Genomic DNA, 23,340 nt, shown 5'->3' with positions numbered 1-23,340 from the left:
ATAGAAATGTCATTTTTAATTCATGTTTGTGTTCGCACTAAACACGATGACTGTAAAAATGAAGCAGTAGAAACTGAATAATGGAAAGAAATGCAGCGTGACCGATGTTATACCGACTCTACTCATCAAGACACTAGGAAAATCAGTGTAATGAGATTCAAGGTGGCACAACCAGTGCTTTATGCAACCTCTCGTTTTTCAGAAAAAACATATCCACACAAGTTGCATGTACAGTATTTTACACGAGACATACGCATATACAGTATGTAGACGAGAGCCGAAAACTAGCGGCCAAGTTACAGTTTTTAGTTTAGAGTGCCATAAAGAAATTAAATGGAACATAACAATTATGCATGATATAGTTCTCAAAACGAGCTCTTATGCAGAAAAATTGTTAACACATCAATGGCTGTTAGCGGTGTGGATACAGTCGAGGTGTGTTTGCAGCGTTGGGGCGCTGTAGTCGCCGAGGCTGCGTAGCGAAGCGAAGCATACAGCCCTTGATGTGTAAATAACTATTCCTGTGCATTCTTTATTTCATATTCTTCATTGTATTGAGTCGATTGTATCGAAAGCAGTCTCTTACTCAAAAACATCTGGCTACATGGAAAATTAATTTATAATCAATCATCGTATACTCACTATCAGCGTAGTTGGCTGGTGCGAGACGCGAGTATCGCGTATTGGCGGCGCCCCAGCTGGGCTCGCGCAGATTGTTGCAGCTACCGTCGTAGCTGCGGTATCGCGAGCTCGGGCAGGCCAGGGGTTCGTTGATGTTGCAGCTACTCGGCGCCGCGGCCGTCGGGATCGGATAGACCGGCGGTGGCCGACGATGCTGATGATGATGATGATGATGATGAGGATGGGCGTGCAGAGGCAGCGGCAACGGCAACGGCGAAGGTGACGGCGGTGGTTGGGCTCTCGGTGGCACGACTATCGGCAGGCCGTTCGGCGTATACTGGTGGATGCTAAAAAAACGAAATCATATACGGACATCAAGATATGGTGAGGTTGACTTTTTCGCAGACGGAGAAATTTTGAAAAGCGTTACGCGATGCATCGCTTTAGTCATTAGTTACGACGTGATGTAGAGTCGTAAAATATTTAACGATAGCAGCAGCCCCGATGACCGAAAATTACGGAGTCGCGCGAGAGAGGTAGTATCGTGTCTCCTATACACGATATAGTCACTATTTTTAGAGCGAATCTTACGGTAGCAGGTTGTTTATTATGCAAACGAGAAATATAGAATATCCATATGTATATTTTTACGGGTGGTGCAGCCTAAAGTTGCATTTATATATGCGCCCGTAAATAAGAACGAGTCTCTGTCTCTCTCTCAAGCTCAGGACTTTCTCTGCATTTCATCACGTCGCGCAGAGCTTGAACGCGACCGCAACGTATCAACAGAGCTGTGACGTATGTGGCGCTTGCACGCACAGCTACCAATAGTTGTACATGTATAATTTCAGTTCTGAGGAGGATAAAAAAATCCTCGAAACACTCCTGCGTGCATGTGATAATTATTATATACGTTGTATATACAGGAATCGCAGCCACGCGCGCTCATTTACCCACCGTATAAAATGCATGTATATAAATAGGAAGATTTTTTTGTCTCGAGATCGTTGAGCGCATTCCTCCTGTCAACGACGGAGAAAAAACGAGAGAGAGAAAGAAAAAAAGTGTACTTTTCCGCACACGCGCCGTCGTACATACACACCGTATACCACTGCTACTACGTGCAGTATATAATCTAGCTAATTGCAGCCTATACAATTCATCTGTATTATACGTACGTACGTACGTACATATACCAACACATCGTCTCTATTAGCGATTACGTTGAGGGAGCACACACACGCGAGCGAGCTAAAATATATAAAGACACGTACGCCGCTATGTGTGTAGAAGAGACTTCCTAGGGACGATGTGCGCTGCTTATGCAGTTTAACCTAATGTAAGATGCAGCATCGAGCGTTTACGAGCGATCGTTGCTTCCGTTTTTCTCGCGATCGAGCGTGTTCCTTCCGCGACCAGCTCGTTTAAATAATAGTAAACGACGACACATATGTATACATAATATACATTGCGCTTCTTGTATTTATACATAAGGGTTTGCGTACATGACTTAATAATGTATGTAATCAGTATAATTTCGGAGAAAAATAATTGTCCAACTACTGCTCTTGAAATTCACGAAATGGGCTTCGCGACTAACCGGTAGGTGGGTTATCGCGCTTCGTGTAATTGAAGCATGGCCAAAAACGAATGTATCTGAATTTTTATCGATCACCTCAAATTACTGTGTTTTTGGAACGCATCGTCTCAAATTACTGTGTATTTTGTATGTATCGTATGTATGTATCTGTATGTATGTATGCATCGTCTCAAATTACTTTGTATTTTCGGAATTTTAAAAGCATAATGAAACCGAGTGATTCTTTCTGTTTCGCACCACCTGCGTTTGGTTTTTGAAGTGTTGCCAAGTCGGCATATATAACAAACGATAGTGTACTAGAAATCAATGTAGTACTGTGTGAACTTAAAGTGTTTCGTCATAAATTAAAATTATTACATTAAATTAATTTTCTTCTGATGTCGTGACTTTGACAATCAATCATTTCGGAGGAAGGATCGAATTTCAACTCATGATGTGTAGCATGCATACTTTACGAGGCAACACCTTGAAAGACTAAAATTTTGTGAAACCCATACATTTACGGATCGACTCGTTGACCTTTTCAATACTTTCTCCGCGACTTGTTACGTTGCTGCATCCATACGCTAACGTGTATAAAACACTATTTTTATCACCTTCACTGACCGAGACAAAAATATGGTGGCGTTACATTACTCTTTGCAGTCGTTAACCCTTTGCTATAGTTAAATAATTGAAAGTTTATTTGATTTATTTTCTCTCCCTCTCTTTAGAGTCCTAGCCTCTTTGCCATTATTACGCGCTCGTACGATAAAAGTTGCAGATATATACGTCGATCGCGATAAATGGCCTTACATATATATATACGCAAGGAGCACAGCTTTATATTTATAGCGATTCTATCGGTCACGGTCACGTAATCGATGCTACCCGAGATTTTACAAAAAGCCGTGCAACCGCGAATCGGACAACAAAAAATTATTTTCCATTCAATGCAGAGCTACATGAAAATGCAATAAAACTATTTTACTCTTTTCTATAGTACGTACAAGCAAACACATGCGCGCGCGCGCGAAGCCGTTTAACAGATTCAAAACGTGTAGGCCAGTTCCGAGATAAGAAAATTTAATTTATTTCCCTCTGCAGCGCGGAATTCATTTAACTATGCACAATATGCTGTGGCACGACTCCACTCGAGCGCATTCGCAAGTCTGTGCCCGTTTGCCCTTCACATTTATTTTCTGAAAGTGCGAGCGCGAAGGGCGACCTTCGAGCTTTCCTCGTACATAGTTCATGGGAATCGAAGGTTTTTCGTTGGAAAAATTTAATTAAATATGTCAATAAAGTTTTTCTGCTATTTTGATAAACGGTTTTCGATCAAATCGATATTGTGCAAAAATATAATTTTTAAAAATTCACTAAGTACCGTACCGAAAAAACGCACAGTACATTTTCACGTGAAAAAGCTTGAGCCAACTCGTGTTCACGCAATTTTCTCGCACATTATCTCGAACGAGTCTTTGTTTTAGGGCAAAATTTGAATACATTTAAATTCAAAAGCCAACGCACCCGAGATTATAAACTGCAGCACCCACCGCCGCGGAGTTACCCATCAGCGAGCGAATTTCAATTTTTCGTCGCAAGTAATACCTTGGTGCGTTACGTAATCTGCTGCGACTAGGCCTGCAAGCGCGTGAGAAAACACCCGATATCGAGGATTGCCGAGCAAAAAAACAAAAAAATATATAAATAAATACAATTACCTGCTCTTGGGCGTATACAGCAGATACGGAGCTGGCGTGTGGGTCTGATGTGGATAGATGAGCGTCAGCAGTGGATGCTTCGTCGGCCTCGTCAGCACGTACTTCTTTGGATACTTTGGATAATCGAAGCGAGTCTCGTCCACGGACAAGTCGTCTAGAAAATGAAAATAAAAATAAGTGATGCATTGTAGTACATATAGATTGTCGAGATATTAGCAAACGCGTGTGCTAAGTATAATAATGTATATTCGAGACAAAGTAACAGCTCGTAATATCGCATTGTCTTTGATATTACACGTAATATTATATCTTTTGTGTAACTGCAATCTCGGGGTAAATGCATGTAATTTGAATGAATTTAAACTCGATTCACACAGACCATCTGTACCATATTATACGTAGCAGCTCTACGCGATTATGATAACGATTACCATTTGCATAACTTAATATCGCGATGAAAAGCTAAACATTAAGCGTGCATCATCGCTATGCGAAAATAGCTCATACTATATAGCTCTAACGTGTATTTAAAGACGCGCAATTTGCGCACGCACACACCCGTACAGATTACATTATATGCGCGCGAATGCGACTTTGACGTATGTACGTAGAAAAAAAAATGAAACTTTCTTTCTATTTTTCCGCGTTGCGTGGCGATGTAAATATGTGCAGTATAGTAGTACTTCAGCCAGTCGAGCGAATTACACGTATATAATGTGTACACGACGAGAAAACTGTATGAAAGGAGCTTCGCGTATAATATATATCTATATATCGCCGCGTACATGATTTTAATTTCAACGTGTGCGGCGCGCATAGCTGGCAGAAGGCGTCGAAATATCAAAGGCACGCGTAACAATCAAGAGCTGTTGCGAGCGTCGAGGCGCGGAGTGTTGATATCACATTTTTACGCGCTTATAACTCGCGCGTGTGTACCGAATATAATAATGGAATGGGCGAGCGAATTTCATAAAAAAAAAGAAAGAATGAAAAATAAAGGAAAAGAGAAGAAATTAACTCGTGCTCCTGTTCCCCAGAGCTATAATTATCTCGTGTTGTAATAATAAGTTTATAAATATTTAAGGAAAAACGAGAGCAGTTGTTGCGCGCCGCACCGTGCCTATAGTATGTGTGTGTGATGCGATTTCAGCGTGAATAAAACACGCGAAATGGAATTCAGAAATCGGCTATAACACGCACGTGTCGGAGCAAGATACGCTTCTGCTTACAATCGGCGAGAAAAACTACAGATCCTTCGGTGAGAGATCCGAGTCCGAGATTACGTTCCCTTATCGCACGCACGTCGTTTTCGTTCGGCGTTTCCTGGAGAATTATATACTTTTTCGAAAGGAAATAACATGTAGGATAGCTTCCGATTGGGATAAGCACTTCGAATTGGAAAAGTAACCAGACAACAAAAAAAACATCATAATGCGTATACAGAGACTCTTCAGCTTAAAACAATCGAGAAGTATTCCACCCATGTGTCAAAACCCATGTGATTACTCTCACATCTCTCTGCTGGAAGTCTACTACATTATAGGTGCTTCTATTCATGTCAGCAGCAGCTGCAAGAATGAACGAGTTTACACGCGTGCACGCACAATGTACATAATTTTATATGCGACTTAAATGAGTCGCTCGCATATAAAGTAAATCTCGAGTTTCGTAAAAAAAAAGATTGTGTTCTCTCGCGTATACGCGCGCGGACAAATTATACAAGCCGTGGCGTGGCGGTGGTGCATGGTAACGCGTTGTAATAATTCGCCTCAGCTTCTATTTTCATTGTTTGCTACCCATTTTCTTGGAATGTACCGTGACCAATTTATAATGAGTTTTTTTATCTCACTTTATCTTTGTTCTTCAGGACAATTGACGTGTGGACGTTGTAAAATTCATGTAGCAACGTTTGATCGATTGAAAATTTTTTAATGAAAATGGAGAATAAAGCTGAAATTCTCAACTTTCGACATGTCATTGAAGTTTTTACGCGTACTAGCTTCGAATATGTTTCTCCTGAATTCATTAATATTTCAGTATAATTTTCACTTTGATCATTTGTAGAAAACCCACAACTTATATAATTTATACCGACAAAAAAATATCATAACCAGTTTATAATTGATACGACTAACAATCGCTTACTCCGAAGCGAAAAGACAGCAGATCCGTATTAATGAAGTTACTTATTGAATTAATGCAATGCAGAATCATACGGTAACCACTTAATTAAGACGACCAAATTTTTTTTTTTTGCCTCTTTTAGCGCTCGCACGAGCGCAGAGTTTATTTACAGTTGATATTCGCTCTTGCATTTACATACGAATTTGCAGCTAAACGACCGTACGGAAGTGCGTGCTCGAAACTTAATTCGGTGTGGAAAATGAGGGCGATAAACATTTTTCCAGCCAGCCTCGTAGATTATTGGAATTAACGATCCTTATTTGGTTAGTTACGACGGCTAGGTTTTTCAACTTTATTTAGATATTTCGTTCTCGGGGATTGGATATTTTTTGTAATTGAATTACTCCGGTTGAAGAGTAATGGTGAGTAACATTATAAAAATATTATAGATTTTTTTATAAATGGATCTATTTTAGCCAGTAGCTTGAATTATCATGAAAATTATTAGCCGTGAGCATCATTTTTCATTTGAATTTGTGAATTCAACTGTCAACTGACTTAGAATTAGAGTAAACGCAGCATTTCAAGCTCCAAATCAGCATTAAGTAGAATTATTTTGACTTGACCACTTGCAGATTTAACATAAGGATACTTGCCATTTAGTGGCAGAGCCTCGAAGTGGAATTATAGTATTGAATGTGCCGTCGCAAAAAATTGCACCAATCTTCAATTGAAAAGACTTCTCGTTACTTTTTACCAACGGGCATTACTTTATATTAAAATACATTACAACATTTTCCTAAGTATATCCACGCGGAAAATCGCAGCGCGCGCAAAAGACAATTTCCACGATAAAATCCATTAAATTGTTACATTTACCCTTTTTCCCAAGCCTGTACAGTTCCATTTCGTCAGGGCTCTCAAGTTCTCATGAGTGCAATGAAATTTGTCAATTATCATTTATGGCTTTATGTTTATAATATATGAAACATGACTACTCGGGCCGGCGACGACAACGACAAGGCCATCGCAGCAGCAGCAGCAGCAGGAAACAATTGCCGCGACGCATGTATATGCACCCGAGCAGTTTATGCGTTATCCCTTCGGCATCTTAACGAAACGAAAGTACATAATGCTCGCGTTTGGTGTGTTTGTGTGTGCGCGAGTAAGCCCGTTACCAGAGAGGCCGCAAAAGCGACTGTAATCTCGCGCATAAATAGCGAGTAAATTAATGCGAGTCTATTTTTTGCTAACCAAGCGCAAACATTTATAGCGCATAGCTATACATACATACACACACCTGTGTGCTCTCCACGGAGCATTCATCATAAAGTATGCATCTGGATTTTGACTCTCGATAATGCTCTCGTATATATACACCGCCTCTAACGCGTGTAACTAGCGGCAGCCGTGTGCAGTGTAAATATACACACGATAGAGAGTGTTTTTCGTAATCCGATTACAGCTATCCTTTATACATGCAATATACTCGCAAATGCCAAGAGTACCTTACCGGCACCTTAGCCTGTGAAGTTATACGTATTATCGAAAGGTGCCACTCGTTTTCTGCCGCGCTCCGTAATGCAGTTATAAACCCTCTTTTTCGCTTCATATTATAGTCGCTGGTACAGCAGTCGTTGTTAGAGGGTCATTACGCGCGCAGTTACATATTTCGTCAGATCTTCCGTATTACCGAACGCGCAGGATATCATTTGCATGTTTCCCATCGCGTTTATCAGCCGCATCGAAACTCGAACTCGAACTTTTTTTTGCAGCCGATCGCTCTTCTAACATTACACGAAGTGCCTCGGCGCGGCTCGAACTTCAATTTTCGAAATAAGCGGAAGGAAGGAAAAGGAAAAGGAGTAATTGTACATGCCGAATGTGCGCCTAATGTAACGCGCCTTAATTAAGACATTAATATTTTGCTTTCTTATCGTACGCTCTATGGGGAATATGTATACGTATGCGCCGCAGTGCTACTACTATGCCTGAGCTCGACGAGTTCGGTGTGTTGTATACTCAACATTCATAATTGAAAATTCATCATTTTTCCGTAGAGATGATTATCGCGCGCACAGTTGCTCCCGTCTATGATATACGCGGCGAGGCTCGCTGCTGGCCATATATACACCGCTGAGGTATATTGTACATGCAGCGCGCTGGGCTTTCTTGCATATATATCGGTGCGTGCGTGCAATGCTCCCGACGAATCGCGAGTGAATTGGCTACTGTATATGGTTGATTCTCCTGAAATCTGCTTTTTGCATGTCTTTATGCCATATTCTTAAACTAGTGAAGATGAGCCAAAACTGGCTCGGTCATTCATTCAATATTGTTGTATTCTTCATGATAGGACATAAATATTTCAATTTTTTAGGGTCCGTTAAATTTGCCGTGAAGATATACATGCCAAATGTCACCTCCGTGGCATGTCTACATCTCAAAATCAACTCTATTTGCATGTACCATGCATTCTCATTAGCACCTGACCCTATAATAACTATGAGACCAGCTTCTATACATCCAGAGTAAAGTTTAAGTCTATTATAGGGCTTTGAAAAATGTTTTAAAAAAATTTCCCACGCAATTGAAAAATGTCTCGGATTTTAATCATGCTTCTGAATAATTTTAAACATACCGCCTGCTTTGGGTCGCTAACTCATTTTTGATGTCGCTAGATACGTAAATGTCAAGTATTATAGCCCAGCTTTCGATTGGAGTAGGTTGCGGGTTCAAATTTTACATTTTATCGATGCTGCGATAATTATTCTATTGAAAAATTCAAGTGTGTCAAAAAAACGGTCACCTCCGTGGACATGAATATCTCGAGCTATGATCATTCTTTTTAACCGCTCGCCCCGTCAAAAGACTCGTTTTTCATGACCAAATTTCGGGTTGTGCGGAAAATTTTGTGCGTTTCTTATTTTTCTTACATAGTTGATCAAAGCAGCGATTTGTCACCTCCGTGTGTGTCACCTCCGTAACCCAAAATAGTCGATTTTAAGCATAAAATCGGACATAGTTTTCGTAAAACGAAATCTCAAAGCCCCAGATTCAATAATTATTCATATTTTATGGTTTAAAAAAGGGTAAACTAGTTCGCGCCGTTCAATATGACAAAAAATTTTTCACCATTTTTTCGTTTTCTATACCCGAAAAAGCAGATTTCGGGAGAATCAACCATATATAGAGCATTGCACACGGAGCAGTTGTAACTGCATTGAATTGATGTAGAATAGAGTAGTCTGCTTGCTGGTATTTTTTGTCACTCGTGATATACGTAATGCAGATGTAATTTTCTCCGCGTTTTAATTGATAAATCTTCCATAATTATATGCCATAACATTTGAAATTATCGTTATTTATAAGTGGTAAAAAATGAGTTTGCTTCTCAGTTTATACGTAGATTACCTCACGGGGCATTCTATTGCATCGTCAGATGCTTTAGTGAGGCTGTGTATCTAAATATATTTGTACGTGCCCCTGCATAATAAGTCGTCATTTTAACACGCCATACTCTCAATGCGCTACCGAATGATGCTAGAAATTTCATAGAAATCCTTTATATGCTAGAAAGAAGAGCGCTATAGTATATATCCGTAAACGAGAGTTTCGATTATGCGCGGGAGCATGCTTGACTAGAGAGAATGATGGCTTGATTGATGACTTTTGAAGTTATGCTTTTCTTCAAAAGATTCGAAATAATGTTGAACTCCAGCTTAAAGCTACTTAAGAGTAACGATAAAATAGTATATTACTGCCCTGGGACTTTTCTGTTTTTCCCGATATAGGCCAGTATACGATTTTACATACCCCGGGCCCGAAAATAGCAATATCCCGTTTAGCGCAGCGGCCGGGAAATACTACTTTCGGGCCGCTGGTATGCAATAGAATTTTACGTATTTCTGGCTAGAAGTAAGTTTTTATTCGCATCATCATATGATGTGTTTCTGGGATCTGTGAATTTGATCTCGCGCCACCCCGTGGTGTCATACTCAACTATTCGATAGGTAAATATAAGGTTTACCGTCAATCTCATCATTGCCAGAGACTCACTTTTTAACCAAGTCAAGTCTTCGCGGATAAGTGACACCTCCGCGAATAGCGATCATCAGGATATGATCCTCGGTCATACACCTGGATATGAGTTTTCATGTGTACGAAGAAAAAATTTCTCAAGTAATTAGTATTGAAATTCACGTTAATTTTGAAAAATTGCATAACATTGTATAAATCGGTAAAACCCGCAAAGTTAAAGGAAGAATCGCCTTCGCTATGCTCCATGCAGCGATGTCTTTTACTAGTTATAGTTGAAGTGATATTATCAATGCGCTCGGCACACGACGACTACTACTAAAGATTCGCGAGATTGCAAAAGAGAGAGAGAGAGAAAGTGCACGTATAATCTATAACGCGAGCGATGACCGATAGATGAATTGGCTTCTGAATTTAATTGGTCGTGTGTGTATAATACGCGTCGTCGATGCTGCGCCGCACACACATACACATAATACGATTGATTTTCCGCCAAGTGAAATTAAGGTATTACACGTATACATAAGTGCATACGTGCGCACCGGAATGCCGAGCTCGCTCGAGTGCGCTTTTCCTCGCGCAGCTCGTGTGTGCCGGCCGCGCGTATTACATACAGGACGTTAGCCCCCGCACGAGATTAAACGTTCGCACGCAGGACACTTTTTCACGTACCCGTACTATTACAGAGCACAGATTTATCGCGAGAGAATCGCTTTACGAGCAATCAACGAGTGTTGACTCGAAGAAAAGTGATCGACGACGGCTCGGCTCGGCTCAATGATAATTGACGTGAATTTATTTGATATAAATGAGGGGGGAAAAGCGACTGCGTCGATCATAATAATTCCAACGATTAGACGTGTCTGTGGTTCGATGAATTCGCGCGAGAAATGTATTGACCTTGAGCTCACCCAGAAGATCGAGCGAGATAATTTTTGAACATCAATAATGGCCTGACGACCAAAAAATGACCATTCAAAATGTTTTAAAAATCATTACCAGTATTGACTTGTTTTAAGTGTTTTTTTTTTCGAAAAATATTCAGCGCATTTTAAATTACTTGAAAATGCCAATTTCAATGTTTCGCAACGATTAAATAATTTTTTGATTTACGATAATTTTACTTTAAACATCTAGCGCTAGATGGAGAGCACTTTGAACTGTAAATCTGCAAGTGGCAAAGTAAGCGTAATTATATAAGTCGACACAGTTTTAATGCCAGTATATATACCTGCCAATGTAGAATCTAAAAAAACTTTTTCGTTGTCCAAAAACTAGTCATAAAATGTTGAGCTTATCCATCGGGGTTATCGTGGCCTTTGTAATTATTACGCAATCCAACACGTATACAATATTCTAAGCAAATGTAATCGACATCCTTATTCGTGCGAATCTAATCGGACAATTTAAATAGGCTAGCCACGCGCTAGCACTACCCTTCATTTGTATGTGTGTGTGTGTGTGTAACTGCACCGCATGTATGTATTCGTGTATCAAGGTACACACGAACGGGAACGAACGGTAGCGTTCACGCCAAGATATGATGTAAAAAAAAAGTTCAGCTCTTATTTTCCGTTCCGCGACTGTTTAGCTCTCGCGATTTCCCGTGCACTCGTACACTTATGCTTACCAAGTACAATAACACGCGCCCTTGCCGAGTCCCATTGTTGTTTGCTCGATCGCTGCCGAGCGTTATTATAATTATCGAATAAGCCGCCAAGAGAATATTGTAAAGATCGCTGGTTCTGGTACACGACTGTGTCCGCGGCGTAACTGCGCGGTACACAATAAAATTGGCGAAAAAAAAACGACGTCACGTTAGTGGTGTGTGTTGCGCGCACAAGTGCGTTGAAGTTAACGAGCTTGTCCGACGATCAAGACCGACGAGGTATGCCTCGGTTCTTATCATCTTATTCGATCAGCAATTTTTCCATTTATCAATTTTTTTAACCCTGGTAGAGATGCTGAATATTATATGGCTAGTTTTTGGCAAATAGAAGTGAATTAGTCATTTATTGTCTGAGATAATTTTTTCAAATCAGGCTCTTCTTATATAATTCATTTTGACTTTGTCGCTTGCAGATTTGCAGACATCAAGTATTTCGCCATCTATTGGTGGATACTTAAAGTAGTATCATCGTTTTGTGGTTAAAAATATGGCCAAATTTTTTATGAAACAAAAAAATTGTTAAGGTCATTCAAAATTCCCTCAATATTTTTAATATACAACGGAAAAATAGCTGAAAGCGAGTCAAGTTATTTTTTGGTCATCAGACTAATATTAATGTTGAGAGTTTTTACCACAGAAAAGTTCATCCTTTTTCGTCATTACGAAATACAAGTGAACATTTTACAAAAAATATAATTCCAATAGTTTACACCTTCGTGTAGCACTTTTAATATATATTATTAACCGCAGTAATGCAAGCAGATAAACGCGGGTGAATGGTAGCTAAAATGAGGGTGCATTCAGCTATTTGGACTCTCGCAGCCTGGACTTGACCCGTTCGACTCGCTTCCTGCAAACTCGATCGACGTTACGCGTATACTCGAGTGACAATTAGTTCCAGCAATTAATGCTCTCTCTCTCTCTCGCGCGCGCTCACAGTCCGTCACATAATAATGTAATGTATATAATAATTTGCGTGCGCACACACGATATATTCTCTTGCGCTATAATGCACCGCGTGTATATAGCCCATTTGTGCTCTATATTAACATTTGGCCGAAGTATTATGCCAAGAAGTTCAATAATACACGTAAAATCAGTGCGCAAACAATAATCATGCCCGCCGCGTACCTATATAATAATATGTAGAGCGCATGCGATAACGGTTACGCTCGGCTGCACCGTAGTATAATGTATACACTGCACACATTTCAACAGCCATTATTGCGCGTTCCATACGTAAACTTTCCTCGTGCTCATAATAATACTCTCGGGTCTGTGTCTTGTCTACTACTTGTCGATTATGTTACTCGTCGATCGCTGCGCACAAAAAAAATGAAAAGAAAAGAAAAACAAAGAGATTTGCTTTTGATAATTATAATGCCGTACCTTCGAGGCTAGAATTATGGCTCGTCTTCGTGGACGCTGCTGTGCTCGCCACCAAAAGCAGTACGGTCCACACGACGTATTTTTCCATGGCCATTTTTTTTCGCTACCTGCAATGGTAAAATGTATTTAGTCATTATTCATTAATTTTCACCATAAGCAATATTGGTGATTAAACGATCGGTATCGTATAGAATTTTCCGTAAATATACAGGAGCTCGGAGCATCGATTTGAAAAAACTCGAGTGACACACTTGTACATTGGTAGACGGGTACATATTGCACCAGGCATTTAATTGGAAAGCGGTGCGTATTAGCAAAAGTGCGTGTATATAACTTCCGCTCCACTGCCGCGTGCGTATACGAGAAAATTTCAAGATCAAGCTCGCTTATACTCGTCGTCGTCCGTCGTCAGCAGAGATTCGACAGGTGTATACTCATGCATACACGTACAGCATATATCATGTTTACGCGCGTCATGCTGCATGTAAAATTATTTTCAATATGCACATAGATATTCACGTGGGTATAGCAGGTGAAAATTATCGCGGTATGCATTAGTGCCGTACTGATTTATTCTCAACGCAGTGTATGCCGTGTGTGCGATTATAAATACATAAAAGTGTGGGTTTTATTCGCTGCGCCTAAATGTATTTGAACTCGCCTGAGCTACGAACAAAAAGTCGCACACTCGCATTCGCGGCGACCCAAAGCAAACAACAAACGAGGAGGTATATAATGTAGCTAGGCTGCCCGACAAATTTATAGGTGTAAATTGAAAATAAAACAAGAGAGTCGTATATAAGAACAATCGAAGGTGGCTACGCGAGCAATTGTGAAATTTACGGTATACACATTATATCGCGAGAGTTTATATATTTACGTTTTCAACTTGAGAGACTGAGCGCCGAGCTGTACAGCTGATGATAATCGAACTGCAACCATATGCACCGTATAATGTAATATATAATGGGCTCTACGTATAAAATAGACTACCTAAAAATACATGATCGTGTCTAATGAGGCCCGCATCATTTCGACACAGAACTATATAGCTGTCTTATTACTTTTCACATTTTACGTTCTTCGTATATGTGTATTGTAAGGCCGTCGAATGTTAAAATAAAAAATCGTTCTCATGCACCAGTTCTTATACCAGCCCAAAAGGGAAATTGTTTATAGCTACCGATCGTGTAATAGCACCACGAGCACTGCCTCGTCGAATTCCTATACTCGTCATTAATCGATTGGAAGCAATGACGAATAATAATAAAAGCTCCGCGTCGTTCGGGAGCAACGATCGCCAATTAAAGGAATCGCGAGATCGTCGCGTGTGCCGCGCTGGCCTTTAATGTCATTTCCGGGCCATTAAGCGAGTCGAGAGACGCGAGATCAAGCGGCAGCAAGCCGTAACTCTCCAATTGCATCTGTGTGTCCTGTACGTTCCGCAAACCATCGTCTCGTCTGGATTTAATCATTCGTCGTTATGAGTACCTATTATACATAAAGTGAATCGGAAAGTGCGCGAGATGCACGAGTTCGAGAGGTTATAAGGTATGTGGCGGCGCCTCCCCCATTCCCCCCAAAGACAACAACGAGATATTATATGCACGGCGGATGAGTTTTATATGTATTTAAAGGGAGCGTCGCGCAACTCACAGGCAGAGTGTATCGCTTGGGCAATCGACCGTGCATCGAACGCTTATATTGTCTCTGAGTGTATATATCCATCGATGAGTTTTTCTTTTTTCAAGTCGAAACGTCGATTTTCGTTGGAAGTCTATATAGTCGCTGCTACCGCCAGCCGTGATTTATTACGCCCGTACGATATATACCTTTATAAATACGATCAATATTATCGCACGATATCTCGAGATAATGCTTCATATTCGATTCGATATCTCTCTCGGTATGCAACGCGCCGTAAAAAGCGCATGGACGTTTCGCAAGATGTCACGGCACCTTCGCACTTATACCATCGTACGACATAATGACTGATATAGGTTGAATACCTCTCGTAGAGCTAGAGGCATGTCCATGCGGGGGTGGCAAAATTTTGCCCAATTTTTTCCGCCATTCCAAGATAATGATCAAAATTTTAGAATTACAAATTATTAATCTTTATATCTTTCTACGGTACTGGACTACCTGAAACAAAGATCTTTAACTTCAAATTGATTGACTTATAGTAATCTTTTGACTTTGCCACTTGCAGATTTACAGAAGAAAGTTCATGCCATCTAGTGGTGGGGACTGGCATTAATTATGATTTGATTTCCATATACATATTTGGAAATTTTTTTTCAACAGTCTAAGTCAAATTTGACAGAAAAGTTTAGACAACGTCCCAGTTATGTAAATAACTAGGGTCATAGTAATATTCAGTTGGACATTACTGCAATCTTTATAATAAAAAAGCGAACTTTGACACTTTCTCTCAAAGATTCGTTAGTATTTTCTGTAGTATTTCTCTTTGTGTGTATATAGGAAATTGGCGCAACACGAAGCCTACAGCCTTAAATGTTTGGGAATGCAGCGACTCGCATCGACAATCACCTACTCACCCAAACCGACAAATCGAGTACACATACACGTATATAACATAAATTACGTAAAGCAGGAAGGATACGGAAAATTCAGTGACAATGTAAATAGCTACAGCTATAAGCATTGAATTAAATATTCAAAGTATTCAAACTGTTATGTTCTAATTGAACCAAATTATAAAATTTTGAACTGATAATTTAATGATATGTAGTCACTCTTTATCATTCAATGACCCAATCATTCCTTTCATTTATTCAATAGCTTTCTAAATTAAAACCGCTTCCAATATATTTACAAAAAGCTTACTTCTAACAATGTGATAATTCTTTTTTTTTATAGTTATATACTAATAAATCCGCAAAATTTTCAAGGAAACCACTTTAACCCTGAAAATAATCAAACTTCTGAAAAATTGATAAAAATTCACTTTTGGCAAGACCCCTTAAATATTAGTTTGAAATCTTACGGGAAACTTTATTTTGATGAAAGTAGATACTGAAATTTTTCCTTCATTATCTGTACTCAAGAAAGAATGAGGAAGTATGGAAATTCATACTACTTGTAAAGTATATTTTTCATGCAAGCTTTGTTGACGTGCAAAACGCAAGGTGGTGCGAAGCAATTTAATTTTAAACACACGATCAAAATAGATAAGTTTCATTGACATTAGGCTATTTGGTTGTAAGTAATAGATATAGATCACTTTGACACATATTTGAATGAGAGAACGACAAATAAGGAATTATGAACATGTTTAAGTATTGATTCTCATGTATTTTTATTTACATTTTGATGGGCGCCAATGCCATAAATCACCTCGTTAATGCGTCAAACGCCAGGTGGCGAGAGACAGTTGAATTGTAAACACGCGATCAAAATTAATTAGTTCAGAAGATATAAGATTTTTATCGCTCCTTTTTTAATAACGATGGTAAAAAATTCGTTCTTTGATATACCGCGATCAAATCAAGTGCTCGAACGATACACACGTACATGGCATAAAAATTACGTAAAGCAGGAAGGATTACGGAAAATTCTGCGCGACAATGCAAATAGCTGCGGGGGCCGCCGCTCGTCCATTACCCAAACGACGTGTCGCCCGCGAGAAGGATTACGCGAGGAAAATAATTAGACCCTGAAAGAATTGGCCGATCGTGTGCCGCGCGCGCACATGGGCAAATATAAGAAAATCGTCCGACGCGAACAATGGCTGCTACATGCGCCTAGGCAAGTTTTTGTCGGTATGTGTGCAGTGTGTCTACACCGCGAAGCTGAAAACGCGATGCCGTCGTCTGTGTATCGTAGAGTTTGCGGGGGAGATCGGCAACTGGGCGCAAAATGGGGGGAAAAATTTCGTCGCGCGTCGGGCGCGATACAATTAGCAGACGCCTTGGCACACGATTATTTAGCCGCGGCTGGCTGCAGCCGATGCATGTGCATGAGTAGTGGCGGTTATACTGCAGACACGTTGCATGCGCGAGGCGTGCACATGTGTTGTGTATACTGTATACCTACTCTCTCTCTCTCTCTCTCTCTCTCTCGATACACAGACTCTTAGCGGCAGACGTGTGTGATGCAACGCGTATATATATCTTTTTTGCCCGTTTTATAAGTGCAGCAGCAGCAGCACAGAACCGACTCTCGTGCCCGAACATTACCGCACACTTTTATACACACACACACGTACACATTAGTATATAGCATACATCGAAGGTCGCGACTCGCGTTTTGTACAAGAAAAAGGGCTCGGCAGCAGTATGAGCTCTTCTCTTGCTCATGGAGCCTCGCAATTTTCCCATATAACTCCGGTCCGTGTAAAGCATCGCAGGAGCGCATCGACGCGGACGGGGATTTGCCTTTTCCAAGCCCGCACGTTGCATATTGTATCGTCGGTATTTGATAAGCGTATACACGAGCAAACATGCGAAGTTTGTTTATTCGTTTGTACTCGCTCGTTCGGAGATCGGTATATCAATATTTAAGTCTACGTACTTCGTCTATGGAGTTTTCATACGAAATGAAGGAAAGAATGGATTTGACGGACAGAATCAGAAATCGTTTCTCGAACGCGGTAATGTTATTGAGGGCATTGCGCGCCGATATCGCAAGTTCGGAGGCAACTCGTACACATAATATTATAATGACCGAGGGGAGGACTATCGGGGAGCCTATATAGGTATCATTAAGCAAAAATTACCACGTTACTTCATCCGAAGATTCGAGAGAGATTATCCGCGAGCTAGTTAGCGTAATTGCTATTTAATTTTACCCTTGTCCCGCCCGAGTGCCTCGAACGAGACGCTTGATCATCTCTCTCTCTCATTAGCATGTGTTTACCTGACTCCTGCCGAGCACGCGCCTAATGTATGTACTTAGACTGCACAAATCGTCGTCGCGCACATTAGAACCGCGATTAACGATGCCAAGTGCATCGTGTATAGTAGAAACGTCATCAAGTGACATTATATTATTCGACGAGTGGTCCATAAAAATTCAATCGCACGTAGCTAAAATATTTGTATGTGTGTGTGTGTGTGTGTGTAAAATACACTTGATTGCCGCAGTCGAAACGTGTGCACGTGTAATTTTGTCGGCAAAGACATTCACCGAGTATAAATATTATTACACGCGTATACGCACATTTTAATACGGTTGAGGTGGCGAAAGACAACTTTTCGAAAAATTTCAAAGACAAAGCATTGTGTATTATGCGTCCCAGCTATTAATGCGCCTGCAAGTATTTTTCGTTATATCCCATTATATCCCGTGCAGTGTTTCAAAAGATTATCCTAATAATCTAAACGTACAGTGTCATTCAAATGAGGAATTCGGCTAATTATGCGTACGGCACATACTTATACTTTATACCGCGAGCGACCGGCTACGGCCTATCGATGTAGGTATTGTTGGTGTTATGCGTAATTCGCCCCTGTATATAGAGCAGCTAATTAAATCAATGGACTATTTAAGCCATATAACGCGCGGCTCGCTGCTTTTTACTGCGCACCTTCAAAAACTAAACAAGTGCACGTAATTTCGTCATACATGAAATTCTCATTTACGCGCGCGGCGCGCATGTTTCGAGCAGTCTTATACACATGAGCTGACTTTTTAATTCGACAAGGTGTACGGGCATGTCTTTTTACTCTTCAATCCAGCATCATCATCGAGAGAGAGAGAGAGGCCAAAGAAAAACGAATATATAACGTGTAATCGATATGAGCGAGCGCATGTATGACATGAGCCGCGCGCTCTTGAAGTGTATACGTTCCAACATATTGTGCAAACTCGCGAGCGCGCAAACACAATCGCTCTAATTCTAAAACGGGCAAATAACACATACTCTCGGGGCAATTGCACTTGCTCTGTGTCTCTCTATCTCCCTCTTTCGTTCTCAACGCCTCGCCAGTCTCACTCGAGCTGAGTAATGAATAATGACTAACTTGCATACCTGTACGACGATCGAGTATCAAAAATGTTTAAATTTGATTCGATTCGCCACTCGCATCGATCATTACTATTATCGAACGCGTTGAATGATCATCAAATAAGTAATTTAATCTAATTAAACGGGTTTAATGTTCTTTTTTTTAATTTACTACGAAGAATCAATTATCCGGTGAGCTAAACTACACACACTAAGACACTACTTAAGCCGTTAAAACGCACGACTCGATGAACACATGCAATGCCGCTCGCCGCACATTACACTATATTCATGGTTTATTTGGAATTCAACACGTTCAAGTTTACGCATTGATATAAGGACTACTGCTGCTACTCTATATTTATGTAACGAAAACTACACGTTTCCATTTCTGCGGCTCGCGCGCACACGACCAGACTAGTAATTTATCACTAGTCGCGTGGCACTGGGATGTTAAAACTACATTCCTATGATATATAGCCATAAGCAGCTGGGATCGCGCATTAAACCGTCGACCTATTTACACAATTTTCCAAACTTCCGTCGACGACGACGCGCGACGGCGACGACGACGAGCGACAATTTTGATTTTTGCACTTTCACTGCTAAACGGTATTACGGAGAGCCCCACTACATGCGCACGATATCGAGACGCATAAAAAGAGAAATAATTGTATTCGCGTGGGTTTATAAATAAACATTTGAAAAAAAAACTACAGCTACGCACAGACGAGCTAATATGCGCATAGCTTCGAGTCAAGCTCACGCGAACGTCGAGGATCAAGCGCGTAGAAAGCAGCAAAAGTTGTTTGATGCAGGGAAAAAAATGCAAAAATATTTAATTTTCTAAATTGACGAGTGCAGCATATATTATGTAGATATGAGTTTATAGTCGATGAGCCTGTATCGAAGAAATACATTTCTTTGAAGAGAATGAAGATTCAAACAAAAAATGAATCATCTTTTAATCTCGGAAAGTTATGTAATTTTAATGCACTTATTATTGCCTTCAAAAAGTAAAATATGCAAGCTTTGAAAAGAGCCTCATCCATGCCTAAAATAGTTGCTATTCGTAGGGCCCTATAAATCAAGACATTTCAGGATCGTGCACGACGTTACGCCGAATGATTATCGGTTACGGAAACCGAAAGCAATATGCATAAACGGAGGCTTCAAGAAATACTAGCGAACCCACGCGTCTCATACAGCAGCTCATGAGAAAGAAAATCTCTGTAAAGAAATGCTATTGTTGTCCATTTCTTTTTGAGTTGTTAAAAATATCAAAGGGGAAGAAAAATATTAGCTGCCGAGTTATAACTTCATCGGTAAAACTGCAAAATTTTACGATGACTCACGCACGCGCGCGAGATACAAAATCTATATCATTAAACCGAACCTTATAATTCCTTGAGAACGTATATAACTCATCATTATCGAACTCGCGACCGGCATTATTAGGCATTTCTTTGTTTTAGAAGCAAATTTCAGCATCGCATTATATTGGGCGTCGTTACCATATACATTATTGATAAGTTTTTGCGTCGTGCGGATGAATTTTCAACCTCGCGTCTCGCAACTCATGCTGCGGCATGTACACAAGAATTACAGAGATATTGCCGTGCGAAGTTATATACGCTCGGAGCACGTACTTACACGGGAGCGACTTTTAATTTGACGAACAATAAAATCTTAACAGAGATCCCGAAAAAAAAAGTTTAGAGCTGAAATTTATTATTTACGATCGTGCGTTTGCATATTGCATGCGCGCTTATGAATTTTTATGTCCTCCGTGCGAACCTCGCGTGGAACGATCGTAACTTCGGAATTGTTGTTTTTTTTTGCCAAAGTTCACGACGAACTTAACATTACAATTATTGATTATTATCGAGTTACATAAAATCATCAAAATTTCGTTATAACATTTATCGGTAAAACAAATTATTCTTCTTAATTTTGTGTATAACTTGTATTGTAAAGGCAATTATTATACATGTAACAAAATGTAAGCCAGAATTTCCACCACAAATAGTTATAATTAAAAAAAGTGCGTTCGATGCAGATACAGATTGCAAGAACAATTTTTCTTTCCCCATAAGTCTGATATAATATATAATTTTATCTAGTTGCAAGTGATTAAAATCATTTGTGCGAAATTTTTCTAATGATATCTCAATTACACTTCGGTGTGCTTTCGTTGCGTACGTTTTTTTTTACGCGGGAAGTCGTTAAATACGCGCGCACACACGATTTTTTAAACGCGCGACAAAACGCGCACGCGTGCAACCTGATTTTTTTTCAATTCAACCACACACACACACACACATTGGTATGAAAATTTTTTTTTCGGTGCACTATTCGCACTTGCACGATACGCACACACAAATAAATTGCGTAAATGTTTTTTGGCCAGCTCTCGCGATGCAGCTTGGAAATTTCGGTGCGTTTGCATTACGATGCAGAAATTGATTTAGAATACACGTAGCTCTCGGTATCGCAACCGATTTCTTGTCGCAAGATCAAGCACGCTGGTAAAAAAAAAGTCTCTCACAATTCGAAGGCTCGTTCGTTAAATAGGTTAAAATAGCGGAAACGCGAAAACGGAAGAAACGATCGATATGTAGAATAGTTACGTGTGATCGTAAAAAAAAACAGCCGGTCATAATGAGTTATGTTTCTTCAATGTCTGTATCAATGCAACGTGCCGAGCGCGTATATGTAAAACACTTGCGCTTTCTTTACGAAGGCTCAAGATCGCTTTCCATTTCCAAGTTCAATGGATGAACTTTTCGTTCGAAATTATACAATTCGTAAACAAATTTTCATTATCAAAAAATTCTGACATTATAATAAATTTAAAATTTTTTAAATGCAACCGATTTTTTTATAACTACACTTGATCGGGTAAGTAAATTAGCAAAAAATATTAAATTAAGTCGTAAATAAAATACCTTCTAAGTTTCCTTGAATTTTGCCACACAATGCCAATTTATTTGTTTTGTAAATTGGTATAGATTTACGAGCTGAAAAACCTTCACTTTTGAAACTTCTCACGACCCTCCTCTAAAATATTCGATTATCAATTTTCTATTTTTGAAAACCAACTTACGAAAATATCAAAAGAATAAAACAATATATTCAAATATCCGAAGAGTCACGTGCTATCAAAATTTAGATTTACTCATGCTGAATTATTTTTCCCCGTACTCGTACGATAGTTGGTAAAGTACGTAAGTACAAATTTTGAGAAAATTCCAACCGTTAGAATTCGTGCGAGTCGAGGGTTGACACTGTGCTCGCACTGTATATATGTATGCACAGGAGGAAAGATTAAATACGCGAATTGTTGGTAGAAACGACTGAGCGGTAAGTTTGTTAGAAGCTAGTTTATAAACCGACGGAGAAAGTGAAGCGGGGGGCTCGACTCCTAGACGTAGGTATACCGTATCACCCCACGCCTTTGCCGCATTGCTCCTTTTTCTGTATGCACATGCTATATATATTGACTTATAGCCACGTCTATCCATGTGTGTGCCTGCAAATGTATTTAAATATACATATATTGCATTCGTCGGCACATCTATACTAGATCATTTAAACTAGTCTATTACAGAACTTCTTGACAGATTTTGGCTGAGGATTGACTAATTTATTATTGGCTTTCAGGCGCGATTGTAATTCCTAAGGCTCTATATACGTTCAACTGCATTATAAAATTTTGAACTGAGAATTTAGTGAAACGAAATCACTCTTTAACATTCAATAACCCAATCATTCATTGGCTTAAAATTTCCTCCTAAAAATGAGAGAATTCCTATTTTATCGTTAAATTTTTATAAATATCAAACGTTCTAAAAAAATCAATCATCTTAGAACAAAAAACAAAGCATAGAAACTTTCGAAAAAAATCATTTTTTGCAAAAAAAATTAGTCCGCTTGGTTATAAACGAGTTTATTACTCCACTGGAATGTTACATGAAATTGCATATTTATCGAATTAGATTCTCAAACCTTATACTAAATGTTAATTATTCTTTAACTTATTGTACTCAAAGAATGAATCAGAAAATATGAAATTTCGTAATACTTTTTGAATATTGTCTTAAAGCAAGCTTTATTTTTGTGTCAACCGCTAGGTGGCGAGACACAGTCAAATTGTAAACACACGATCGAAATTGATTAGTTTGATGGATATAGTAGTATCCATATAGTTATTGACTCGATTTCT

At 39.6% G+C, this 23,340-nt stretch overlaps 1 protein-coding gene across 1 annotated transcript in view; it reads right to left on the bottom strand.

Moving 5' to 3' along the window:
- Positions 1–22,275, bottom strand: part of LOC106655005 (peroxidase) — a 35,715-nt gene extending 13,440 nt beyond the window's left edge. Inside the window, exons 1-4 of the mRNA XM_014375193.2 lie at positions 22,064–22,275; positions 13,145–13,251; positions 3,925–4,078; positions 643–968 (exon numbers count right to left, since the gene is read on the bottom strand). Of these exons, the coding sequence (XP_014230679.1) occupies positions 643–968; positions 3,925–4,078; positions 13,145–13,238 (574 nt within the window). The 5' untranslated portion in view covers positions 13,239–13,251; positions 22,064–22,275. The remainder of the gene's footprint in view (positions 1–642; positions 969–3,924; positions 4,079–13,144; positions 13,252–22,063) is intronic.
- Positions 22,276–23,340: the final 1,065 nt, after the last annotated feature.

The sequence above is a fragment of the Trichogramma pretiosum genome, unplaced genomic scaffold (genome assembly GCF_000599845.2).
Source record: "Trichogramma pretiosum strain Unisexual culture from Peru unplaced genomic scaffold, Tpre_2.0 scaffold1, whole genome shotgun sequence".
In the NCBI taxonomy this organism is placed as follows: domain Eukaryota; kingdom Metazoa; phylum Arthropoda; class Insecta; order Hymenoptera; family Trichogrammatidae; genus Trichogramma; species Trichogramma pretiosum.
This window is presented reverse-complemented; position numbering and strand designations above follow the sequence as displayed.